The sequence below is a fragment of the Patagioenas fasciata genome, chromosome 18 (assembly GCF_037038585.1).
Source record: "Patagioenas fasciata isolate bPatFas1 chromosome 18, bPatFas1.hap1, whole genome shotgun sequence".
NCBI lineage: Eukaryota > Metazoa > Chordata > Aves > Columbiformes > Columbidae > Patagioenas > Patagioenas fasciata.
In genome coordinates, this window is record NC_092537.1 from 12947201 (window position 1) to 12974104 (window position 26904).

Below are 26904 nucleotides of genomic sequence, written 5' to 3' on the forward strand. Positions count from 1 at the left end.
TGCTTCTGGTCTCTCCTAACTTTGAGAATTGGAATTCTCCTTTTAATGTAACTTTTTGTTTTTACAAATACAAATAATTCTGTGGCAGTTGCACAGCCCCCTAAAATTCAGAGCCATCAATGGGGCAACTGATGGCTCCTTAGCACATTTGTGCCCCACTGTGCCTGTCCCCACGTTCACACCTGGGCTGGTACCAAGGTGCTGTCAGTCACATTCTCCCCTACCCCGGGGCAGGGTGACTTCACTTTCTTAATGCTCTCTTTTCCCTCCTCTGGCTTCTCAGGACTTGTTGTTTTCTTTTCTCTTTTGTTTTTCTTTTGTCCACTACATCTTTTTTTTTGTGCTTTTGGGTAGACAGTCCTCCATTGTTCCTCCATTGTCCTATTTTTAAATTTTTTATGGCTACTAGGTGTGTTTCACTTTCACAGCTCAGTCCCAACTATGCTCACTTTCTCTCACACACCGTTCCCTCCAACTCAGCAGCAGCAAAAACAAGCCCATTATTTCTTCTTTAAACCTTTAATTTCCACAGTTTTTCTTCAGTGTGGCAGAAATCAATAACATCCTTTCCAATTGATGCCTTGAATGCATCAATTCCTCAATATTACACATTGAGCAGTCCTTCTTTTACTCCCCATAGACATCTCTTCTCCACAACATTTGTCTTTGGTCTAGCTAAGCGAATCACTTATTCCTCTAATCCTTTTATGCCTTGCTGACTGTGTGAGAAGAGAGTATCCTGGACACAAACCATAGTCCCACCTATCAAAAGTCCGTGTTCATAATCTTGTCCTCATGAGATGGTTTGATCATGCTATTTCCATCTCTTCATTATCACCACACTTCAGGTAAATTCCTAACTCAATCATTTCATACTATGATTCATTTATTTTCATTAGGTGAATGCTTTCTCTCCTTGACCATCAGTGCTTCTATTGCCACTTCTCTGCATCCTTGTTATCATAAAATCTTCCTCTACAGAGAATTTGGAGCTTTCTAGTGGTGCTCACCACATGGTAGCACTCTCCTAAGTAAGCTGCTCACTGAGAAAATGAAGGTATGTGCTGGTTTGACTGAAAATGGGTTAATTTTCTTCATGCAGTTAGAAATCTTTCTTTTCCATAGCTAGCACGTTCATTATTTGGACTTAAATTAAGAACAAGCAGAAAACAGCCCAGCAAAGAGTTAATGTTTTTAATTGCTCTGGTCTGAGAGCCAAGGACACTCTGAGCTCTGCCCACAGGTGTGAGGCAGCGAGGAAGGGGGATGGATGGACGGACAGAGCTGGACTGACACCCAGACTGAGCAATCAGAGTGTTCCAGCCCATTAGCATCATGTTCCAGATATAAGGAGAGTCGGGAGATTCCGGGGGGCTCTCTGGCTCTTTCGGGTGTTCTTGCTCTTGCTCGCTCTGGGGCACAGCCGGGGGAGTTTGGTCCAGGATATTTTATTTGGCCTTTTGCCATTTCGCAGAGGTCTGTGGCCTTTCTGCCTTTTTTTCCTCTCTTTTCTCTGTCTGGGATCAGCATTGGGACCAGGTGCTGTTTTCCTGCCTGCTCAGCGTGTTCGTGAGGAATTGCCTCGAGTATCTTTTCTTTCTATTTTATACATATATTTACTAGTAGCATATTAGTAGTTTGTTGTTGTATTAAACTGTGTTTATCCCAATCCAAGTTTCTCTCTTCCCTTTTGATTCTCTCCCCTGTTGCAGGAATGGGGGAGGAGGTGAGTGAGTGACTATTGTGGTTGTATTGCCAGCTCAAGTTAAACCATGACAGAGTAAATATATAAGAAGTAAAAAGTATGAAAAGCAAAAGGCTCCATCTTTGATATAGATGGAGCTGTGCAGAATTCCCTGCACAGATAAACAGTGGTGTTTTGAGAGGCTGACATTGAAATTTTGAACAATAAGAAACCTCATTTACAATTTTGTCTGGCTCATCTTTTCTAACCCAAGAATTGGATTATACTTGAAGAAAGGATCACAAAAGACAGTTACACTTCTGTACAATATTAGGAACAGAGAAAATACTTCTTACTGCAATGGAAAACAACATTGGTCCTCGGATGATCCACCAGATTCCCATGTGTTCATTTGTTCCCCAGCACCTGAAGATAAAGTATAATTACATCATTTTCATTTTAAAAATTAGGAAGCTCACATAGCCTATGTATGTATTGCAAAAGGAAGTTGACAAAGTTCAACTCTTTCAGGTGCCACTCAGGAGAAACAGCATAAAACTAGGAAGAGTCTCACCAGCAACTGCAGCTGCATTTATTCTGAATATCTTTCCACCAGAATGCTGAGAGAGGTTTTTCTGAACTGTAAACTTCAGAACTATCTGGCAAATTCAGTCTTTGGATACACACAACAACTGTACATGGCACCAAACCTTCATAATGGAATTCACCCTGCACAATTTAATCTATCTGAAACTGGAAATGGGTAAACTATGAATTGTGACCATGTTTCTTGACCTGCTAAAAAGTATGCGTACTATTTCCTCGAAGTTGTCTTCCTTTTCTCCTGCTCTAATCTTCTAATTTGTCCTACGCACATGTTCCTTCTTGCTGATTAGCTCTATAGGACCATGGCTTGACATTTATGGTCTATATAACATCTAACTCTTTGAGGAGTTGCTGAGGCAACTGGGGTTCTTCAGCATCAAGAAAAGGAGGTTGGGGGGAGACATCGCTCTCTACAACTACCTGAAAGGAGGTTGGAGAAAGCAGGGTTGGTCTCTTCTCCCAAGTAACAAGCAATAGGAGGAGAGGAAGCAGCCTCAAGTTGTGCCAGGGTAGGTTTAGATATTGGATATTAGGAAAAACATATTCAAAGGATTGTCAGGCATTGGAAGAGGAATGGTGGTGGGAAGTGATTGAGTCACCATCCCTAATGAGGTTCTTAAGGACATGGTTTAGTGGTGGACTTGGAAGTGTTGGGTTAGTGGTTGGACTCGATGATCTTAAAGGTCTTTTTCAGCCAAAACAACTCTATGATTCCATGATTCTGTAACTGTGATTCAGTTCCTGATGTTGTTGCTTAATAAGTGTATTGCTGTTCCAAACAAAACTCTCTAGGTACCATGAATAAAAAAGGGGAACAAAAGAAACCCCAAAGTCTATGATGCCATTAATGGCATTGTTGAAGACAAGAAGACTGGAAAAGTGATGCTTCCTAATGAGAGTTACACTTACTGATTCATTCTCTGAATACTGAACAAATTTTTTAATATCAGCTTTTAGTGAATATCAATTTTTGTCATTATCTTCCATAACATCTTTTTTCAAAATGGCAGTGCATAGTGATTAAACTCAAAGTGTTCAATGAAAGTAATCACCTCCTTTTCTTACTAACATGAAGATGCTTGTGCTGACAATTTGCCTCATGTAAGTGGATGAACACTGAATGCAATAGCTTTCATTTCAGTAACAGTGAATGTTCATTCTACTTCTTAATTTACGCATAAGTAAATCTGAGAATTCCTACAAGCAGTTCAATGTAAAAGTACCAAAAGTAACCGAGAAAATCTAACGAGTATTAATAGGTGCTGTATAATCATAATATAATCCAGCGGTCAATACTCGTGTCAATTACAGTCAAGAGCTTCCAGAAGAATTAAGCAAACAGAAAGCCAGTATTCTAAGGCACATTTTATTTAGTAACTTACCCTGTGTTCTCCAGTTTTGATCTGCTTATTCCCCAAGGGCCCACAAACAGGATAGGAACAACTGAAAATAAAAGGAGTCAATTACAGCCAGACTTGCAGAATGGTTCATACAGGTTCAACCTGTCGTGGTTTCACCCCAGCCAGCAACTAAGAGCCATGCAGCTGCTCTCTCACTCCCCACCAGTGGGATGGGGAAGAGAATCATCAGAGTGAAAGTGAGAAAACTCGTGGACTGAGATAGAGACAGTCTAATAGGTAAAGCAAAAGCCACACATGCAAGCAAAGCAAGACAAGGAATTCATTCATAGCTTTCCATCAGCAGGCAGGTGCTCAGCCATCCCGAGGAAAGCTGGGCCCCATCACGTGTAACAGTCACTTGGGAAGAAAAATGCTGTAATTCCTAACACCCCAACATCTTCCTCCAGCTTATATACTGACCATGGTGTCATATGGTATGGAATACCCCTTTGGTCAGTTGTCCTGGCTGTGTCTCCTCCCAGCTCCTTGTTCACCCCCAGCCCACTTGCTGGCAGGGCGATACGAGGAGCTGAGAAGGTCTTGATTCTATGTAAGTGCCTCTCAACAATAACTAAAACATCCCTGTACTGTCAACACTGTTTCCAGCACAAATCCAAATCCAAAACATAGTCCTGTACTAGCTGACATGAAGAAAATTAACTCTATCCTGACCAAAACCAGCACAATACATTGCATTAGTCCATGATGCAAAGACATGCTTTTCAGTCTTCTACTTAGAATTGTACGAAAATCAACCTGATTCTGGGTTTCCTCATTTGCAGTTCAAATACAAAATGACATTTCATTGTATAGTTGAATCTTGCATTTTCAGATTGATATATACATATAGATACATATACACTACTGACCTGTCCTAATCTTCTAGATTATGGACCTTGAGAATGCAAAATAATTGACATTTGAGGCTTCACAGACTAGCTAAGGAGTCAGTTGTTAAAATCTGTATTTGCTGAATTTTAATGAGTTTTCAGTGGAGGCATGAAACTCTGCCTGGTTAATTAAAACAACTGGAAAAGGCTTGTTTTCCTGTCCTTCCTGGACCTCTTAGAGATAATCCAGATCCCCATTCTCCTATTATTGACACTTCCTGGAGACTGTAGACTGCAGACTGAAAAAAAAAATCTGAAATAAAGGATTACTGCACTATTCCAGTGGTCTACTAATGTGCGGGCACAAGCTTCAATCACAAGCACAAAGTACATAAGCTACAAAAGGAAAGTGTTCAACTGGATTGCCAGTGCAATAACACACAGGAGATTTCCTGGTAGTTATGGCAGAAAGCAAAGGAGATGTGGGTCACTAGAGCCAGAACAGGATCTATTCAGTGTTCTGGGATACGAACTCAGAAGAGCTGGAGTGTGGCAATACAGGGAAAGTGCCGAAGCAAAATACTCTCAGAGATAACAGACCTCTGATTGGGTAAAATGGGGAAAGAGATAGAAAGGGTCTCACTCAGGTGGGAGATGGCATTGGTGCAACAAGGGGGTCTAAGAGAACAATGGGCCACTTGGGAAAGGAGGAATATGAGGTTGTCCCATGGGGGACAGATGGGGGAAAGATGACCCCCGGGAGATGTTATCAAGTGCAGTCCATGCACCGCAGCTGAGGAGCACGTTTCCATAGATGGTTCGCCCATGCTGGCTCAGCCCCAGCAGCACTACATATGTCTCTAAGATAGGTGCCAGACATCCCATTTTAGTAGTAAATCTAATAAATATAAGTAAGAAATTAGGCTCATTAGTGGGCAAAGGTCTTTAGGAAATCAGTGAATATGACAGAGGTATGACAGCAGTGGAGGGGTATCAACAGGGAGATGATCATTATTATTTATACTCTTGCAGTAGCAAGCAAATTTCTTAACAGGCTTGTCCTATTGCAGTTTGAACAAGAAATCAAACAATCAGCCCCTGTTCCAATGAGTTGATGATCAAAGTAGCAAATGGACTTAGAGAGGTAGGAAGAGTGAGGAAGCAATGAGACAACACTAAACAGCATGAAAGACAATAGTCTTTATGCTAATACAACCTTATCAATATAGCACAAGGCACCTTCAGAGAGGAATGTGAGAGGGAACAGAGAAATCAAGGAAAAGATGGCAAGAAGGACCCTCTAAAGTGTGAGGTGCAGCAGAGGAGAAAAACCAGAGGCTTGGCAATGGATAATGAACTGTGGTGTTACACTTTGACAGAAACTTCTAATAGATGAGAAAAGTGGAAGTGAACAAAGATCGTTCATGTCTGATGAGGAAGAAGCAAAAGAGGAAAAGGAGGGATGTCAAAAATGGGATAACATCTTCAAGACTGCAAGCTTGAAAAATAATCTTCACAGCAGTATAGTGGATGAATTCAGGCTAGGCCAGAGAAAAGGATGCTGTAGGAAATAAGACACGTTCCAATGTGACTGTATCTAGAGATGCATGAAAGGATTAAGGTAGTACCCTCCTTCTCTTAAACATTGAAATAATTCACTCTTCAAAAGTACTTGTCTTCTTCCTTTGGTTCTTGAGAGAGTCTCAATATTGATTTTAATTAATTTAATTTAATCTTTTTAGAGAAAATGAATCCCCTCCTCCACCTGAATCATGCAGTGTTTCAGGCTGTCCTCTAACTTAAAGCATACTTTAGAACTTCAAGGTGAGCTAGGAAGGTGAATATATGAAATAAAATTGTTAGTGTTTAGACATCTTTGTTGTGTAGGCACTCCATTACGATGGAAGAAAACGAAGTTGCTAATAGTACCACAATATTCAGTGATGACAGAAAATACAGTCAAATACAGTCAAATTTCTTCTTGTTCTGTCCACTAGGTGACTGTTTTCTTATGAAACTACTCACCCATGTCCTGCATCTGCAGGTCAAACTGAATTGCAAAGATATCACTACTGGCACACCATTATTGACAATCACTGACTTCAAAACAAACAAGAGTTCAGATTGTTTCTTTCTTCATTACCAAATATCCACCACTGGCTCAAAATAGTACCACAGAATCAAGAATTTGGATATTGTTGTGTACTCACCCCATCCGATCACAATGTATGTCTGTAGCAGTCGTTTTTCAGAGAGTACAACAGTTATCAATAACGTATGCAGATAAATTCCTTCTACCAATAGCCAAAAATAATTTGCCCCGACAAAGTAATGCAAGAAAAACTGGGCAGTCCTGCAAATGATCACGATCTGCAGAAACGAGAGATCAGGAATCAGTGATGAGCTATTAAAACAATGGTCACCTCTAACATCTTGTTGGTGGCTTTGCCTGTTGACATGGGTGACCTATATTCAACATTATACAAGTATCAGTTACCCACAGTGATCGCAAACGAGAGATGTCGTTGTTTCCCTGTCTAAACAAGTGTAAGAAAACCAGCACATTTTCCTAGTACAGAAAAGCCTTTAAATTACTTTTTGTCTCTAGGTGTTCTTTCAGAGTAAATACATCATTTGATAACATATTAAAAGCAAGATTTGTGTGCATTGTGTTGTGCTACACAAACCAAGAGTGAATAAAAATACTCTTTTTTAAGTGCCAAATAAATGTGTAGATTTCTTCCTTAAAACTACAGGTCTAAGTTGTCTTTCTTTTGATTGGACCTTTCTAATCTGATTAATTTGTTGTTTCTATACAAGGTTTCATATAAAATCCATCTATTGCAACATATCCAATCAGGATTTTTTTCTTGATTACCCCAAGCTTTACCAGCAAAATTTCAGTATTCAAAGTTCAACTAACACCTTGAAACTTGCTGCCATATGGCAAACTTCCAAAACTGTAACTGTTACGACCACTAGCAGCACACATTCAGTATTAGCATTGAACTAACGAGTTACCTCAGGACCAAGGTATAGTATCCATCCAGTTTCATCATTCGGTCTTCTAGAGTAAATATTGTAGTATATGGTGTCTTTTATAAGAACTGCCGTGGCACGCAAGATAAAAGATGCAAATAAATTCATATGGATGTAATTTCTTGTGCAGTGAAGTTTTCTGTTGGAGAAAAAATAATGTATGAATCCTCTAGGATATCTTTAACTAGGAGAAATACTAAAAAAATACTGTCGTATTTGAATTGTGGCTATCAACAGATTTTGCCTAGGAATTGCTTTTATAATACTTATTATGAAAATCTAGTTTATTTACATTGGAAGCTAAGCAATAAATTTGATTATATGAAAATAAGACTGTGCATGCTGGGCTCTGTACTTTTAAAGTTTACATAAATTTTTACTAACCTGAGGAAAGAAAGTATAAGGAGAGCTAATACAAGTGAGATGAGAGAAAAATAATATCCTATAGTGTACAACAGTTGTAATGTGGTGAGTAATTGATGTTCTTCTTCCTAGGAACAAAGAAGAAAAAAGTGTTATACATGCAGGCAGGTGGACAGAGCACAAACACAGCTCGGAAACCTTTGAGTTCACCTGGACAGGCTGGAGAGTTGGGTGGGGAAAAATGTAATGAAATATAGCAAGGGCAAGGTAGAGTCTTGAATCTGGGCAGGAACAATCCCAGGTTCCAGTACTTGTTGGGGCATGACCTATTAGAGAGCAGTGTAGGGGAAAGGGACCTGGGGGTCCTGGGGACAGCAGGGTGACCATGAGCCAGCATTGGGCCCTTGTGAGCAGGACACCAATGGTACCTGGGGTGGGTTAGAAGGGGGTGGTCAGTAGGTCAGAGAGGTTCTCCTGCCCCTCTGCTCTGCCCTGGGGAGACCACACCTGGAATATTGTGTCCAGTTGTGGCCCCTCAGTTCCAGAAGGACAGGGAACTGCTGCAGAGAGTCCAGCGCAGCCACCAAGATGCTGAAGGGAGTGGAGCATCTCCCGTGTGAGGAAAGGCTGAGGGAGCTGGGGCTCTGGAGCTGGAGAAGAGGAGACTGAGGGGGGACTCATTCATGGGGATCAATATGGAAAGGGGGAGTGTCAGGAGGATGGAGCCAGGCTCTTCTGGGTGACAAGGGGACAAGGGGCAATGGGTTCAAACTGGAACACAGGAAGTTCCACTTAAATTTGAGAAGAAACTTCTTCTCAGTGAGGGTGGCAGAGCCTGGCCCAGGCTGCCCAGGGAGGTTGTGGAGCCTCCTTCTCCGCAGACATTCAAATCCGCCTGGACCCCTTCCTGTGGAACCTCAGCTGGGTGTTCCTGCTCCATGGGGGGATTGCACTGGAGGAGCTTTCCAGGTCCCTTCCAATCCCTGACATTCTGGGATTCTGTGACTCTTTGTGTTGCAAGGTGGCCAGGAGGTTTCTGATGCCGGCTCCCTGCCCTGCCTCAGGAAATCAGTGCCCAAGACACCTGCAGATGGCCTGAGTTTCTTTTTAAATTCAAAGGCACTCACAGCCTCATTTCCAGATTGTTCCTGCACAAACACCCGTTGTAGTCTGATTTGTAGCTAACTATTGCCACGACTACAGGCACCAAATGGATCCTGGTGTTTAGTAACTGCAGAGATCAGCTCATGCAACCTGTACACACAAGTGCAATGACTGTGCGTGTGGCCTGGGGACACATAGATCGGTTGTGTCTGTACAACTTTGAGAGCGAGGTCTGTCTACAGTCATTGAAATAGACTGACTTCTGCCATGAGTTCAAACAAAACCAAATCAAAATTATTAAATTAGAGTGGTCTAGGATGTCTTCAAATGATGAATGAGACCTCAGGGGAGGAAGGGGAACCTGTTTTCCACTTTGCTTCATTTAACATTTCTTCTTGCTAAGTTTTTCCATTTAGCTGCCTATGTCTGCTGCTTGTCTCTTCATATTGCTTTTCTAGCTCAAGAAAAGCTTCCCTACAGAGGGGACACAGAATATATGATTTTCATGATCTATATTTGGCCTGCAAAGATTTTCTTGGCACCTGTGTCTTTTCCTCAGTGATTCTGCTGTTTTCTTTGTAAACTGTCTTACTGCTCAGTGCCAGGATTTTAGAACCGTCTGCCTGCCAGTTGTCGTCTCTAATCAATTTATGTTAATTAGTGCTATCTGGACAGGTGAGACCGGGATTCTGGTAGAAACTCTCTTGGAGAGGGTGAAAGCGCCCAGTGTGGGTGCGGGAGATTCCCATAGCACAGATATTAGTCACTCTGCTCCACGAAAACACCCAAACAGGCATGAAACTCATAAAATCCATGAGTTATCATCTTGGCTGTGACAATTTTGCCACACCAAAGCAAATGAAATAAAGCTGAATCCTCTGATGTCTGATGTGTGTGGATTCTGGGTTACTCCTAACATCTTGGGGCTCTCCACTCAAAACAACAAACAGGTACAAAACCACATTTAGTGTTGGTAGGAAAGCTGGTTAAAGCTTTCAGAGAAAGCTGCTGTCACACAAAATTAATTAGTGTGTCTCCCACCCCCAAGTTTGAGATCCAGAATGGTCAACAAACCATGGAAAACTCTGAGTACTTACAAATGTTTATCACACTTATATAAATAAACGGTAAGTTTGGATGTTCATGCACTCACTATATAAAGAGTTCAGTAAAAAATTAGTATGTTGAGATCCTGAACTAATAGTGTTTAATAAAGTAATCAATAATGTTACTCAGTAAATTAATAACACAGTAACAGGGCTCACCCAAGAAAGTATTAAAAAAAAAATCAACAGTAACAGTGCTTACCTAAGAGACCTAATTTTGCCATCAGCTAATCTGAGCTTTATGGCAAGAGAAGTTACAAGACGCTGAAAGCAGATAAGCTGCATGCTTTTCTGTTATCCGAAACCACTGCGTTCTTTGGCAGTCACTGCTCAGTTGTGCAAGCAGACAACAGGATCAGATCCATGTTTCACCACTTGGACCGCCCTGTACTTCAAACCTGGTGGCGGAATGAGCTTGCTCGGTCGCAAAATGCCTTCTGGCCAAGAACACGAGCCAGGCTTCTTTTTGGATACAGAGCAAGAGTGCGATTCCCAGCTCCACGAGCCAGAGCTGGTCAGTCATTGTTCCCAGTTTGTCTTCAGTACAAAGGGCTGAGCACTGTCGAGGTGAGAATACATAGCTTGCTTCATTCCTCCCTGCTGACACAGCCCAGTGCTCCGGGACCAGCGGCATTCGCGTTATGATGAACCCGGGACAAGCTAAATTTGCAAGGACCGGTTAACGGCTCATTAAATGATAAACGGCTCAGGAACTGGCAGGGAACGTAGTTGTCTGGTCCTGGCAGAATGCAGCAATTTGGGGCAGATGATGTGATGCTTTGAATTTAAGTTATTTTCTTGTCAAATTGCAGTCTTTTTTTTCAATTTTATTATGAGAAATTCAGTACATATGAACACTGGAATCCAGAGAGAAAATAATTTGTGGCATCTAAAGCTGGAATCCCCTTCCTTAATCTTTCCCTCTCTGCTTCTTCTAAATACTGGTTTCCATTTGGTAGTCTGGATGGATTCTGAACATCTTTTGCAGGTATTCAGTGGAAACATTTTATCAGTTACTCAAGAAGGGATTATAAAGATTAAAGTATTAAACCATAATACAAAACTTACTTACATTTTTTTTTAAATTATTTTCCTCAGAACACTCTGAACTGTCACGCCAAATGTCTGTGGAGTTCTCCTTCGTTTGCCAAGTCCCTCCATCCAAGCAGACTCTGTATACATTTCCTACACTTCCTGAAAGTAAACAGAGGTTTAGGCTGAAAGGTCAAAATAAAGGTTTATTTTTTGATACAGGTTTTAAAGATTTCTTCCTTACACCACAGCGATAGATACCACCCCATCCCCACTCACAAAAAGGAATAAAAATCACTTTTCTTTTGTCTTTGACAACATGTTTTTCAGATTTACATAGAACAGATTAGCAGAAATAAATTCTGGCAGTGTACCTTATATTTCCAAAAAAAATGTAGTTACTGCATGCAAAAGGTAGGCCCACATCTTACTGTATTACCTTTTCCTCACTAACCTCACAAGTTCCATCAAGTGTGGGTAGCAGGTTACCCAGGCTGTGTAGGAGGAAGAGTGTGGTTTGATTAGGGAATGGTCTTTCTCTGAGATACCTGTGGCTGGTGTTTATTTACATGCTTTGTGGCCCAATCAGTAGGTGATGTGAACTGGTGTTTTCTTGGATTCCACTGCATTGTCCTAGTTTATACTAATACTATTTTGTACTAGTTTATACTAATTAAGAGTTGTGAACACAACTAAAAGCTTCATAACCCGGTGCACTGCTTTACATTTTTCTTTTGTATAAATTATGAATTTGTTCTGAATGGCTGGCAGAAGCAGTTGTGTGGGAGACTAGATAGAAGCTGGGTTTCTTTCAGTTTAGCAGCACAAAAAAGGAGAAAATGACGGTATCACAGAACAAACCATGTGTGGGTTGGCTGGAGGAAGCTAGGATAAGCAGCCTGTAGTAGTCTGCCATCAACTAAGGAAGACAGACACAACTGATCCGTGCAAGCAGTATTAGAAACGCTGCTTAAAAAGCCACATGCAGCTAGGAAAGGCTGTGTAGCACGACTCAGGAATGCCAGGCTACAGCGGTAGGAATCTTCTCTCATTTCTTTAGAAGAAAGGGAATGTTGTTTGCTTTTAGACAGTTTTGCAGGTGTCACTCTTTTTCTCTTCCTGAAATCTTCCCTGCCTCACTCCTCTCAGGGAAAGGCTGCTTGGAAAGCTTGTGTTTTCATCACTTGCTGGTGGAATAACCATGGGGAACGAGCTGTTGGAGAGCAGTGTAGGGGAAAGGGACCTGGGGGTCCTGGGGACAGCAGGGTGAGCATGAGCCAGCACTGGGCCCTTGTGGCCAGGAAGGCCAATGGTACCTGGGGTGGGTTAGAAGGGGGTGGTCAGTAGGTCAGAGAGGTTCTCCTGCCCCTCTGCTCTGCCCTGGGGAGACCACACCTGGAATATTGTGTCCAGTTGTGGCCCCTCAGTTCCAGAAGGACAGGGAACTGCTGGAGAGAGTCCAGCGCAGCCACCAAGATGCTGAAGGGAGTGGAGCATCTCCCGTGTGAGGAAAGGCTGAGGGAGCTGGGGCTCTGGAGCTGGAGGAGACTGAGGGGGGACTCATTCCTGGGGATCAGGTCCAGGTCCCTCCCAACCTCTGACACTCTGTGATTCTGTGGTGCTGTCACAGGTCCTGCTGGAGGGCTGACTGCCTCTTTGTTGGACTGTTCCAGTTTTCTGGGAGAGATGTTCATGTCTGGGGTCAGTGGGGACCCCAGAAGTTGAACCTCAGAAGCCGACCCCCATGTCTGCTACTGCCAATAAAGGCCTGGCAGTACGGTTACACGATCTTGGACATGTTGCTTTATAGCAGACAATATGGAGCTGTAACAAGCAGAGATACAGAAAAAGCATAAATAACTATACAGCGACACAAATTTTATGCCTCAACTCAGAAAAACAGGTGAATAGAGGTGAGACAAGAAAGACACTTCAGACTCTTCAAAGGACACTGTGACAAGAGAGACCAGCACCATCTGCCCTTTAGCTGTATTCCCGGCATAAACTTGAAGACAAGTTACCATTTTCACATTACCGTTTTCCATCCACGGCAAATATGAAGGACAAGGAACAGAGACATTTCCTGGGGGCGAGTAAGGCCAGCAAACAAATTGATCAAATGTCCCATTACAGTGTATTCCTGGGAGAGAAGCAAATAGGAGTTTTACAAAGAGTTGTTCAGGCAAAGGGCAATCATGAAAAGTTGTCTATACTGTTCCAGATAACCTGCAAGCTACTCCAGAATATTTACAAGACGTAGCAGAAAATCTTTGTGCATTCACTGTACACTGCACTGCTGAGTGCACAGGGCAGAAATGGCTACTGCTCTTCTTCCCTGAATCTATACAACAGCAGCAGGTTTTACGTAGTTCATTCTGAGGCCTCTGTTGTCCAAGGGTAACAGATAGATTCCACCCATGCTGTCACTCACTGGTTTTGGTACATGCCACAGGTGTTTTGCTGGTAACTGGAAGATATTCCACTTTTCATGCCCCCTGGGACACTGGTTCTCTCTTCAAACTGCTGCCAACTTCTGGGATAGTGACTTCTCTCAGTCTTTGGCCAACAGAGTTCAGGAAGTTGGTGATATCTCAAACTAACTCAATTTTAAGTTTCACAGGTATCACATGACTCACTGCACTTAAGACTAAGATAAAACATTTGATAATGTAGACTTAACATGATGTGATCAGGTTACAGTGTGATAAAATGCATTAATGGCTACATTAGTCTCTTGGTTAGTCTCTGCTTCTCTCCTAAGATAAGCTGAAGTTCTCCTCTCTTAACTTAAATGCTTTTGCCAATCCAAAGCTAGAAGAGTCTATCCTGTTTTCTTTTCCATAATATTTAGCAATACTTTGAGAAACGTGTGCAGGAAGAAGAATACAAAGAGCGATAAAGGTAGCTGAGTGCTATCTCACCACCATACTTTTGGGTTGTTTCTGCTAAAATACAGAGCACAATATGTGCGTTCTTAGTTATTCCCTCATACATATGAGGCCGAACATCTGTGGCCCCATCTGCCTTATGACCCATATAGTTGCTAATATTTATAGCTACATTTTTATCTTTCCTTTCCCCAATATCTGACTGAGGTTTGCTCAAGTGTGGATTTGGTAGGTTGCCAGAAGAAAAACAGTTTTCTCTCCATCTCATGAAAACTGAGTCCCTGTAGTTCTCCTCATCACCCGCTACAAACTACCATCCTCTAGTATCTGGCCATTTGTCACTGTTTGTGGTCTCCTGGGTCATCTGGCTTAGTTCTAATTGTTACCACAAGCCACCATTCTCTGCCTTCCCACCATAATACACTCTTCTTCTGCATCATGTTTGTGCACACCGGGTTTTCACCACAGGTCATTACCTCTACCTTCTCACTACTGTTTTTCGGTCTTGTCAGCTTTAGTTGTAAGCTCTCCTGCTTTCCAGAAAAGCTTTTGTCCCCTGTGCAGTCCCCATCACCCTGTCTTCTTGCTTCTCTGAGTATAGTCACATAGTCTGTAATTTATGACAGCTTCTTTGTCTGACCTTTCTGTGTTTTCTCCTCCTCCACAGCCCGAGTAAGCGGAAAAAGAGGAAAGGAAAGGTGATGGAACAACTCATTCTGGACGTCATCTCCAAGCATTTGGAGGAAAAGAAGGTTATCAGGACTAGTCAACATGGATTCACCAAGGGGAAATCACGTTTGACCAACCTGGTAGCCTTCTATGATGATACAGCTGGCTGGGTAGATGAGGGAAGAGCAATTGTGCCCAGATCATTTACGAAGATGTTGAACAGCGTGGGGCCTGGTATCGATTGCTGGGGGATCCCACGTGTCACAGACTGCCAACCTGATTCAAAACCGTTTTTCACCACTGTTTGAGTTCAGCCTGTTAGCCAGTTTGAGACAGGTTTATCTCACACCATCCATCCGATTTGTGCCTTGCCAGTTGTACAGGAGAAGGCTGGGGAGCAGTGTCAAATGCTTTGCCGAACTCCAGGTAAACAACATCCACTGCTCTCCCCGTGTTGACAGTAGATGCTACCTTGTTGTAGAAGGTGATCAGCTTGGGTATGATTTGTATTTTGTAAATCCATGCTGGCTTTACCCAGCCACCTGCTTCATTTGGTTAGTAACAGTTTCTAGGAGGATTCATTCCATTACTTTCCCAGGGACTGAAGGAAGACTAAGGGGCCTGTAGTTTCCTTGGTCCTCCTTTAATAGTGACTGGTTTCGCTGCCCGGTTTGGTAATGAGCCTTTGTCTTCCCTGTTTCTCTGCCCATGTATGTTGTTGTTCTTGACATCTTTGGCTAATTTCAGTTCTAAACTAGCCCCTACCTCCTGACTGCATCTCTGTGTGCCCTAGCAAAGTTCTGGTAGTCCTTGACTGGTATTGGCCCATCTTTGCATAGTTGGTACGCTGTTTTGCTTTTAAGTGCACCCAAAAGCTGAGGATGAAGGAGTGAGCGTTTCCTGCTCCATGGATACTATGAAAGCTGAACCACATTCTCGATGGAGATGCAGGTCAGAAATGAGAACAGGGTCTTGATTTGCTTATTGTTTCCACAGCTGTTACAGCTTTGCAGGGCAAGCTGAGGCACTTGGCTCGTGCTGTTGCAGCTGCCTCTGGAGCAGGTCAGTGATGAAGCCGGGATGGCACGAGGACATTCCTTCAGCACACTGCCGTGCCCCAGCCAAACTGCTCATTCTCAGCAACTCCAAGTCCAGTTGAAAGAAGAGGAAGTCTGTTGTTGAACATAATCACTAAAAATAGTTTCCTTGACTCGCAGGATGTATCGTACCTTTCGCCTTTCAAAGGCTTGTGAAAGTTAGAAAGTTAGAGTTTTCAGTATTTTGGGAAAAGCTAAAGGAACTTATAAAATATTACATTTAAGCTTGAAAACCTTTCCCCTTGCCCCTGTTTTAAGTTCCCAGGCCAATGCTTTGTGTTGATTTCCAACTTCTAAGTGCATTTTAAATGATGAAAAATACTTCCATTGATCTTAATCAGACAATATGTTCTGGCTGACAAAGTTGCACACTACGATGTCATAAATTCATCTTTCGGCCACTAGCAAAGTGAGTCAGAGCTCATAATACCCTGGAGTTCCCCTGTGCAGTTACTGGGGCGAGGCAGCCACCAAGCAAGGTGACCATGAGTGTGTCACAGAAGCAGCAACTTGCCTATAGCCAGTGAGTACAAAATGCAGAGCGTAGTTGACTCTTAATCTTTCCTTGGTGACTGCAGTCACCTCTCTCCCACCTGTGCCTTGAACTTGTCCAACAACCCAAACCAAGCTTGTGTCATCCTTTCCTGAAGACAAAAATCTAGCTGAGCAGAGTTTATACCAAACAGCATTAAACTTAAAGCATTCAACCAGAGGTGAGAAGTGTGGACTCATTTCCTCCCCCTGTTACTTTTCAGAAGACACTGTGCTCTGAAGCTACACTGCTCTTCAGCCAAGAATCCAGAAGTCACAGAGACTAAAGAATACATGAGAGACTTTAAACTAACGGTTATGTGCCAGGTGAACATGGGGCAACCTGGTCTTTTTATCTTAGCTTATTAACCTAATGACTGCATCACAAAATGCATAAGCAGTCCTTGAGAAGAGAGCAGCTCCCTGGCTGCCTTGATTAGGCAGTAACCAGGCTCTGCCTTGCCTCATGTGTTTCGGGTTCTTGTCCACCGCGGTTCCATTCCTAAAGTATAGAAATGGGAGAAATATTTTCCCTGGACAGTCTGTTCTGCTGTGGTTAGCATAATTTCCAGGAATACTGGTTTGACTTCCTTGAGGCTGAAAAAGGAAGTGAAAACTGATGTCCTTCATCCAAAGGACATGGTTCTTATCAAAAATTGGTAGCAGCTGCCTCTTGTCCAGGGACACAGTGCCACACCATAGTGGTAACTCACCAACAGCTGTTCAGTGGTTATTTCTGTACATGATCTGGTTTTCCATATAAGAACCTAATGTTTCAGGACAAAGAGAGCCACTACCTTCATGATTGCATGTTTGCATGTCTCATCACAGCTCATTGTTCTACATTTAAAACTCATAAAGATCTCACACTTCTGCAAAGCAAGTAAAAGAATATTTGTGTATTCATCAATGTTACTTAGCACGTTGCTTTATTGTGCTGCTTGTTTCCTTACCAGTATCTACAGTTGATTCCTGCAGCATTTTCAAGCACGCTTGTTTGTATTTGTTCCATCCAGTAGTGGTTTTTTCCAGCAGAGATCCTTTGGCCTGTGAATGAAAATACTGAACATGAGGAAGATCAGTTAGAACCTTGTGGTCTTTTAGTGGCAAGTTTATTTCCATTATAAGAAATTTAAGAGGAGAAGAGAGGAAGAGTTCGTGTGATCTATTTAGGGACAATAAAAATAAAAGCACTTCCAGAACAACCTCCCTTTTACTAGTGCAGCCTTGGAGACAGGCTCAACTTTAGTTGATTTAGTTAGTTTAATGACAACAAATTCTCCAGCGTCCCCTCTGGTGTCTGGAAATCAACCATCCCGTGATTACAAGAGCTGCCTTCTCCTCTCCTGGCTCCTTGCTCTGATTTTGCTCTTTGGTCACTCACCCTGTGCTGTGTTCTGGAAGCTCCTGTCCCCAAATGTGTTTATCTGCTTCTAAAAACAAGAGCAATCCACCCTCAATCCACAGGGTCCTAGTGGACCTATCACCTACTCCCTTATCTTCCTGGTGATGATAGGATGAGAACACAAATGAAGCAAAAAAGTGTGTTGGTGTCTAAATGGGTGCATGCTCTGATGGCCAAATGCTGACAGGTTGTTGGAGAGAGGATTGCTGCATTTTAAGACGCTGATGACACTGCAGCCACAGAAACACGAAGAAGAAACATAGAGGTTGAGGGGATTGTCAGTGATGTTCAAATAGGGAATAAGGGAAAAGGCTGAGGAGCCCTGCTCGGACTGCTGACCTGGAGTTGCTCTCTTAGCATGAGGAAGCAGATAAGCAGAAAGGAATGAGACCTAGATGTTGGCATGAAAGGGTGAGACCGGAGATGCAGACCAACAGTTGCTAGAACAGGTAAGAGAATTTATCTCCACTGACAAAAATACTTCTAATAGTCAATGTGATCTGCTGTTAAAAAAAAATACATACGTATATATATATATAAAATAATGACGGATGTGTTTAGGGTGTGGTAGACATCTGTGGCATAGATACACCTTATTAATGTAAGGGCTGCAACTGTCCCGAGGGGACTTTTATATTTTAACTTGCTCTCTGAAAATATCCATCCTTTCGACACGTCTGTATCACACAATACTCTGACTACAGAGGCCTTTAATAGCTGATAACTACTGTTTAGGAAAGGAATAGCTAAACCAGAAGAGCTGAATGCAAAATTACTTGGTGACATGTTAAATTTGGGCTGTTGAAGAAATGCCCAGCTAGGAGGAAAGCAGTAGAGCAAGGATAATGCTAGATACTGCTTACAGATCAGTATCAGCATGATGACTTGATCATTATTTATTCAGGGAAAAGAACATTAGCCTAAGCAGCCTCTGTGTAATGTGCCAGCTGGCCTCCTGAAAGCAGGGCCTTGAGAGGCCAGGGGCAAGCGAGCAGTCAAAGAACCTCTAGTTTTAGGTCACCAAAAATTCACTACTGGTTGAAAATGTTACCAGTTGTAATGATCACATTTCGGAGAGCAGACTAAATGTAATTTTTCTAACAAGCAACAATCTTTATACCAAAGGACGCTTTTCAGCTCTCCAGGGAAAAATAATTTCTCTTTGTCTGGACTAAACCCTTTTTGGAAACTGCCTTTACCACCTGAGATTCTCTGAGCCTGGTGATGTGCCAAGGGCTGAGATCAATATTGAAGAAAATCTCTGACTATGAACTTCAGTTCTACCTTTTTATTTGAACCTATGTTATTTTGAAAAAGAAAGAAAAACATATTTATTTCCTTTCAAAACCAAGAACACTGGAGATTATTAGCTAGCTGTTACATGAGGCCACTCTTTCATGCCTGTTTTTCCTGTGCAAAACGTTGCCTGCCCAATACTCTGCTTTTAGTCTCTCAGCTAATTTCCAGACACCCTACTTTAAATTCCAGGGAGCAGAAACACTATAATTATTCTTCCTCTGATGGGCTTGCAAGATAAGAGACAATATTTACAGCAGCCATGAGAAAGGAATGCATGTTTCCAAAATAAAAAGCATCTTGACATTTTCCTCATGTAGGCCTCAAAATGCTGGGAGCCAGGGGAGATTCTTCAGACACTCCTGGGTCACTGAACCTCATTTGAAGAGGCAAAGACATGGAGATGATGCATTTGTAGAAACGACTGCTTGGTTTAAGGGCCAACACTTTGGTTTCTAATAAACAAATGCACTGAACAGCCAAGGAAATACAAGGGAAGCCTCACAGTCGCTACCTGGCTGCTTGTTTGGCTCCATTCCTGGAGATGAGATGGATATACAGTCAGGAAGGAGCTCAGTCAACAAGAGTGAGGAGGATTTGGGGCATAAATGACAGTTTCACAACACTAGTCCCTGGTTTCTGCAGAGTTGCAGGCAGGGTCAGATGGGCAACACCTCGTCCCTAGTGATATAGATATCTGGGAGACACTCGGTTTTCTACCATAAGACTTTCTGATGGAAAAAGTCTGTATAACGTCAGAACTGCACCTGACAAAAAATTAAGAGCTGTCAGCTGACCTCAAAAGTTAATTTGAAATATAGTTAGAAAAACACATAAAATAATTTAAATGATTAATTAAAAAAATGTGCAGATGATTGGAAATTAGCAGGGGAGCAGACAATGACCAGTTAATGAGGGACCTTTAGATCACAGAGAAGCATGAACCCCTCTGCAGAGCGGGCACCATGCAAGCTTGTGTTCGTGGCTGCATTCGTCTCCACTCCTGGGAAAATCTGTAAGGACCTATGTATAGAGAAAGGCTAAAGAATGAGGAAAATCAGCTTTCTTTCCCTTTTTGGTTTGAAAGGGGTTGATGCAGGTGCCCCAGACAGAAGACTGCAGTGGGACATTGTTAGGGTTCTTCTGCATTACGTGCACTGGATCGCCATTGCCACTGTCCAGGCAAGCTGGGAACGAGACCAGCCTGAAGAGTGAAAGGGAAATTAAGGAAGCGAGACACCTTGTTGATGTGTCTGCTGAACTAAGTGAAAAGCATTCAACACTTGCCTTTGTGTCTTACATCTATGTGATTATTATTCTTCAGAGAGTGGAGCGGGGTGTCTTAGAAAGAGGAGGGTTTGCAGTCCGGGTCAATGTGAGGAGCACAGCAACCACTGCTCATATTGGGGGGGCTTTTCCTGCTTTTGCCACGTGTGGGAGAAGGCTCAGTCCCGTGGGTCTGCTCTGAGGAGAACTGACTAATTGCTTTCTGCATCTTACATGCATTTGTGATTACAGATCCCAGCGAGGTTTTTATTACGATCTAAGTTTTGGGCTGCTCGGTGCTATCAAAATTTAGACACAATGCATGTTCAGCAATGGAAAAAAACAAGCTTTCAGGTAAATTTACTGCGATCTCAAGCAGTGGCAACATACAGCTCAACATGGCTTTCCATGTCAGTGGTAAGTTCCACTTTGTTTCACCCACCAGCATTGAAACAGCCCAGAAGAAATTAACCTCCCATGTCCAAGACAGAAGCTCAGAAAGTCTGTGACTTTCTGCCCCACACTGGACATTTCATTTCTCCAGGTCATCTGAAGTTTCCCTGGTAGCAAATGAACCATCTCAGCCCCCCAGCCTGGAGCTTTGCTCACAGCAAAGTTCACCTGCACTGGAACTTCCCTGCAAGGATCTTTCAATCCATCTGGTTTGCCCAGAGCTCAGAAGCGGCACCGAGATGACACCGCTGTTTAAAAATACGCTGGAAGCAGCAGAGAACGCTGCCTGAAGCTCTGTCTTAGGACGTGCGTTATACTAATAAACCTTCAAGCTTGCAAACAGACCATAGTGACCATAGTATAATGAGGATTTCACCCTTTTAATTTCTTATACTAAACTAATGGTGAGATGAGATGAAATGTTTCTGTTTACTCAGGCTATGCTATCATGGACAGAAAAAATCTTCAATTTAGTTATAAACTAGAAATAAGAGGTTAAATATTTACCTATTATTTCAGCCACGATCTGGGTTTATTCTGAGTTATATTTTTTTGTCTGTATATCTATATGTTTTTTGCTAGAAAATATGGATATAGTGATTGTTAAGAAATAACAATATTTTTTTCTTTCTTGTTAAAAAATATAAAGAAATTTAACACATATTTCTTCACACAAATTATCCTACAAGGAATCCTATGGTAAAGTGATTCACTGTCATTCATAGTCTTGTAAAGTTTAATCTCATGGAAGTAAAGGTGAGATTTCGTGCTCGTGTTGATAGAACCAGTGCTTCGGTTGAGGTCTCCTGCAGACTGAAGATGTCTCACAAACCCAAGGGTTGTTTCAGTTCTATATTCATTTATGTGACAGAAGCTTTACATTTCTATTAGTGAAAAAGAGAATATGCGTCTCCTGGTAACTTTTTCTTCACAAAAAAGTTAGGAAAACCATTATAGTCTCTACAGCACATACACATGCAAACCTACTTCCTTAGTAACTCAGGGAAATGGAGTACAAGCGCATAGAAATATTACTTTCAGTTTAAAGTAAGCCTGTCAATTACACTTATTCTCATGTATACTTATTTCATAGAAATGTACTCTAAATCTGTATATTAATTTTATTCAGATGAATTGAGATTTACTACATCTTTGTATTTCTTTTAATCTATTGAAATCAGGGTTGATATCCAAAATAAATAATAATGATTAAAAGCATGCATGAAAATTCCCTTGAAGTTAATTACATTGAGATATTTTGTCATTAAATACCTAAAACTCGTCCAAATGATAAGACAACATAGACAAAGAGTGAACTTTCAGATTTTAAAAAATATTTAGGAAAAAGTGAATATTTTAGTAGACCTCTACAATAGATGAAAGTAGAAATCACATAGAGATTTATCAGCCTTCTATAAGAAGCTGAGGTGCAGAATGAAACCAGTAACATGAGACTTCACAAATGTGAGATTCAGTGCTCACCCCTCGTACTTGTCGAAGGCCAAAAGAAAGAAACCAGAAACAAAGCAAGAAATAAAGCGAAGCTGGGTTCAGAACCTGGGAAAACTAGTAGAAAATAAACATTATTTGCGATAGTATTGATATCTGGTAGGAAAATTGAAAAATAAATACAATTCAATATTAGTATGGCAAGAGATTGTATAAATGGATGCAACACAATCTGTTAACTGTATGAATGAGCATTAATAGAAAACTGTAATAAATTACCTAATCAGAGTGAGTTCTACTACAGAACTCGAGCTTCTCAGTCAACCTTTCTCATGACTAATTTTTAATAAATATAAACTGTTATGTCAGAACTATTTTTGAAACAAACATGCTGTTTGTGAAGGTTAAAATGTTACGTGATAGGAACCCATTTTTACAGTGTCTATTATTAAGTATTGAATTAGCTTACCTGTTTCACTAGAAATAATATGATGACAGAGCTGGCCGGTGCAGGAGATATTCTGGACCACAATCCCATGCTGGAACAGAGACCAAAAAGTGTCACCATGCACATTCTAATAAATCTGTCTCCAATATGCTGCTATTTCACTCTACTATGGATCAGTTATATCACCCTGTCCTGTTGGAAAAAAGTAAAAATGCCTTCTTTTATGAGTGCAACTCTTTTAAGAATCTTCTTACAAATTAGTGGGGAAGTCTACTAAAGTGTCTAGGCTTGCTAGGCTCCAAATACACTTTGTTTTTTCTCATTAAAGGCAGAGAGAACTTACTCTAAACTTCACGGAGAGCCTGCTTACTGTAGCTTGCCTTGCAGCCAATAAGAAGCCAGAAAACTATTAAAACATTAAAGGGCTGATCCTGTTCTCTTGAAGCTCCATGGGAATTTTGCCAGTGGTTTGCAAGAATGCAATCCAGCTCCATAAATACATATATATATTTATACACACCTCGTGAAACCATTAAAAAATGCCCTAGAACACAGGAAAACTGTGTGTAGCAAGCTGGCTGAATCTAGATGGCTGTTAGGAAGAAGCTCAATAATGTCTCTTTTTACCCTTTCTGATCATATTTTGTCAAATATGCAGTCAGCGCAGGATCAGGAAGAAGCTAAATGTACAAAAAATGACGTTACCAGCAGTTAAAGTTTTACTACAACCCTTGTGACATTCAGTGGGTTTTTTTTTCTAGGCGCAGAGAAAAGCCTGAAAACATTATTAAATATACGTGTTATACAGGATCAGGGAATAAAACCATTTATAACATAATTCTAGGGTCTAGTTTACAGTTGTCGTGCTTTGAGTTGGCAATATGGAGAGTCAAGGAGGTGCTGCCTCCTCCATGTCAGGAGAAACGCGACTTGCAGCTTTGTACCGAAGGATGGTTCGTGCCTTTCCCAGAAAGAAGCCACAGGCATCCTGAGCAGCAAAGATGGAGAACAGGCAGAGGTGCGGCGCTGGGACTGCGCAGGCCAGCAGTGACACAGCTTGCAACGCCAGACAGCGGCAAACACACACTGCAGCACAGCCCCTCAACCCCAGTCAACAATGTGCCCTTGTGGCCGAGAAGGCCAATGGTATCCTGGCATGCATTAAATAGACTGTGACCAGCAGGTCAAAGGAGGCGAATCCTCCTTCTCTGCTCTGCCCCGGTGAGGCCACATCTGGAGATGTGTCCAGTTCTGGGCTCCCCAGTTTAAGAAGGACAAGGAATTGTTCGAGAGAGTCCAGCGGTGACTACAAAGACGCTGAGGGGTCTGAGCGTTTTTCTTCTGAGGAAAGGCTGAGAAAGCTGGGACTGTTCAGCCTGGAGAAGAGAAGCTGAGAGGGATCTGATCAATGGATCAATATCTCAGGGTGGGTGTCAGAGGATGGAGCAGACTCTGTTCAGTGGTGCCCAACGCCAGGGTGAGGGGCAACGGGCACAGACTGAAACACAGGAGGCTCCATCTGAACATGAGCAGAAACTTGTTTGCTGGGAGGTGCCAGAGCCTGGCCCAGGCTGCCCAGAGCGGGTGTGGAGTCTCCTTCTCTGAGACATTCAAACCCGCCTGGACCCACCTGTGTGATCTGCTCTGGTGAAGCTGCATGAGCAGGGCTGGGCTTGGGGATCTGCAGAGGTCCCTTCCACCCTAACAATGTGATTCTATGAAATGTTCATGCAATACATTTCTCCTATTCTGACAGCATTCTTACACAGCAAATTGAGTTTATGGTACCAGCATTGATAGGTCACAAGTAGAAAACTGGCTCAGTGAGAATCTCAGACTGCAGTCGTCAACCAGAAGATATCAATTGACAGAGTTTTTTCTGAAGCCTCCAAAGACTGATTCATAGCCTAGTACAAGTTCTTTTTAGTCAAAGAAGACAACAGTGCTATGACATGTATGCTGGTTAAATTTTATAATGGGCATGAAACTAAAGTTGGTACATATTGAAGAGGTGTCAGTGTTATTCCCAGGTGAACTCAACTGCCTTTGGACAGTGTTTTCACAAGACTTAAAATATCCTTGAATACAGTCCTGTGCAGATTACTCCTGGGAATAGGAACATGTTGTAACGTGTTTAAGTGTTTAGTGTTTAAGCCTTAACAGGACTTCCCTGCCTCCCTGATCCATTTCTCAGACTTGCTGGGTGATGCTGTCCAGAAGCAGTGTCAATGCACAGGGCCTTCAGGCAGAGTTCACGAGTACTACATCCTTGCGACAATACAGTAACACAAAGCTGTAGGGAAAAATGACTCCTGGTTCAATCTACAGTCTAAGTTTTGGGTTGTGAGGTTTGCTCTGTCCTTTTAGTCCAGATACCTCCTTGGTCTTTCACCCTGCAACTGGCCACCTCTTCAAGCTGAGATCTTCATAGCAGTCTAAAGCAGATATTTATCCTCTCTCTCTGAGTTTCATGCTGGAACTTGTCACATGCTTCTCCAACCCTGACAACTTCCGGGTAGAGAGCTGTCTTAAAAGTCAGAATTATTTTCATTAAGAGATATATATGTGACTTCAGTGTGTGTCCTGTGGTACCACTATCCCTTAGGAGATGTGTTTTGACCTTACACTTGTAAAACGAAACAATCATTTACCGACACTCCTGTTACTTCCGGTCCTTTGCAGCACTTTTTTGCATTACCAAACAGCAACAAAGAGTAACATATATAACATGTCAAGGTGGGAAGTGTTTCTTAGATGAAAAGGGAAAAAAAAAATACATATATATATTTCACAGAAAAAATAGATGGGCAGACAAAATGAGGATAATTCAGCTTTTCCTCCACTGTTTCACCTAAGCTTGGTGAAATTTCTATTATGTATTCGTGGGGGCACACTGGACAGCACTCAGAAGCCCATCAACAGCAAATTCACATAACCCATGACTTTCATTCGTCACCGGTGGAACTTTGAACAGGTACAATCACCTTCCCAGCGGCCTCAGGAAGTGCTGCGATGCTGTGAAATGCTCTAACTTAGCAACTGGTCCTATCTCCGTAAGACCTTCTTTACAGTAAGATTCCCAACTGTATTCAATTTAATCAGTGTTCAGTGTTACAGGAGCATTTAGAATGGCAAGATTTTACTTATTTCTTAGCTGAAAATTAAAAAGTTCCATCAGACTCCATCTGCTGACCAAGGTAAATATGCATATTCTGTTTGTACAAAAAACCCTTTCTGAGCACATATTGGGGTACTTCCAACGCTCCTGTGTTCCGTGTATCTTTACTCCCGTGATTCATGGTGCACATTATAATTTATTGTCTCACCTCCTCATATTTCTTTCACAAGACATCGCTGCCAAACAACACTGTCCTATATCCTTAATCTCTCCAGCCACATGATTTCTGGTCATGCCCATATCTCTGCTTTCTATCCTAACTACTCAGCTGGTACGATTTCCTGAGAGGACTGGAATGGGCTGGTAAATACAGGCAGGTGTTTCACCAGGCAGATATATTTTGTAAAAGGGTAACTAGGGTAACTGACAGAGGAGGATGCCAGCGTCAGTCCCAGCTGCAGACAGATGGCCGAGAGCCTCAGCAGCGTTTTCGCTCAGTTTTCTCTCTCTAGTCTTCTCTATTACAGCATTCAGTAGCAGTCACTGGTGTGAAGGGACGAGAAAAGTTGCCAAACCTTTCTGTACGGGACAGAACAAAGGGGATCACTGCATCCGCTTCAACAGCCCCGATGCCAACAGCAGCAACGCCGTGCAGTATATCTGGGAGACAGGAGATGACAAGTTCGTTGACCGAAAGTTTCATGCTGGGATTTGGTATTCCTGTGAAGAAATTATAAACGAAAGAGGTGAGTAAAACCATATAAATCTACTTTAAAAAGTAATCAGAGTTCTTCCTACTTAGTCGGTGTCTCCCTCCTCTTTGCTGCAATAGTGTGTATGTAATTTAAAGGAAAATGTGACCTTTAAAAGTTACTTTTCTCTGGGAAGGGGGATCCCGGAGGGTAGGATCTAGTCAATGCCTAAAAATCCTAATAAATTCTGCAAAGAACTTTAGATTGACAGATTGTAGTACAGATGAAGTTATTTTTATTTAAAAAAAATATTATTATTTTAATCAGAGCAGTAAGTTAAATTACTTTAACAAGAAAGCATTTTATTTTTCAGATGTTTTTAGCCCCTTAGGCAAAAATGAACATATTTACCTTCCATGATTGCTTAC

At 42.0% G+C, this 26904-nt stretch overlaps 1 protein-coding gene across 2 annotated transcripts in view; it reads right to left on the reverse strand.

Moving 5' to 3' along the window:
* GLP2R (glucagon like peptide 2 receptor) overlaps nt 1–26501 on the reverse strand; it is a 41543-nt gene extending 15042 nt beyond the window's left edge. The window contains exons 1-10 of one of the 2 annotated variants that reach the window (XM_071816550.1): nt 26360–26501; nt 22688–22757; nt 17303–17396; nt 13200–13304; nt 11205–11326; nt 7944–8050; nt 7542–7698; nt 6731–6890; nt 3673–3733; nt 2041–2110 (exon numbers count right to left, since the gene is read on the reverse strand). In XM_071816550.1, the coding sequence (XP_071672651.1) occupies nt 2041–2110; nt 3673–3733; nt 6731–6890; nt 7542–7698; nt 7944–8050; nt 11205–11326; nt 13200–13304; nt 17303–17396; nt 22688–22757; nt 26360–26487 (1074 nt within the window). In that variant the 5' untranslated portion in view covers nt 26488–26501. Of the gene's footprint in view, nt 1–2040; nt 2111–3672; nt 3734–6730; nt 6891–7541; nt 7699–7943; nt 8051–11204; nt 11327–13199; nt 13305–17302; nt 17412–22687; nt 22758–26359 lie in introns of both variants that reach the window. The other variant, XM_071816549.1, reaches the window with a different exon arrangement.
* Between the last annotated feature and the right edge of the window lie 403 nt (nt 26502–26904).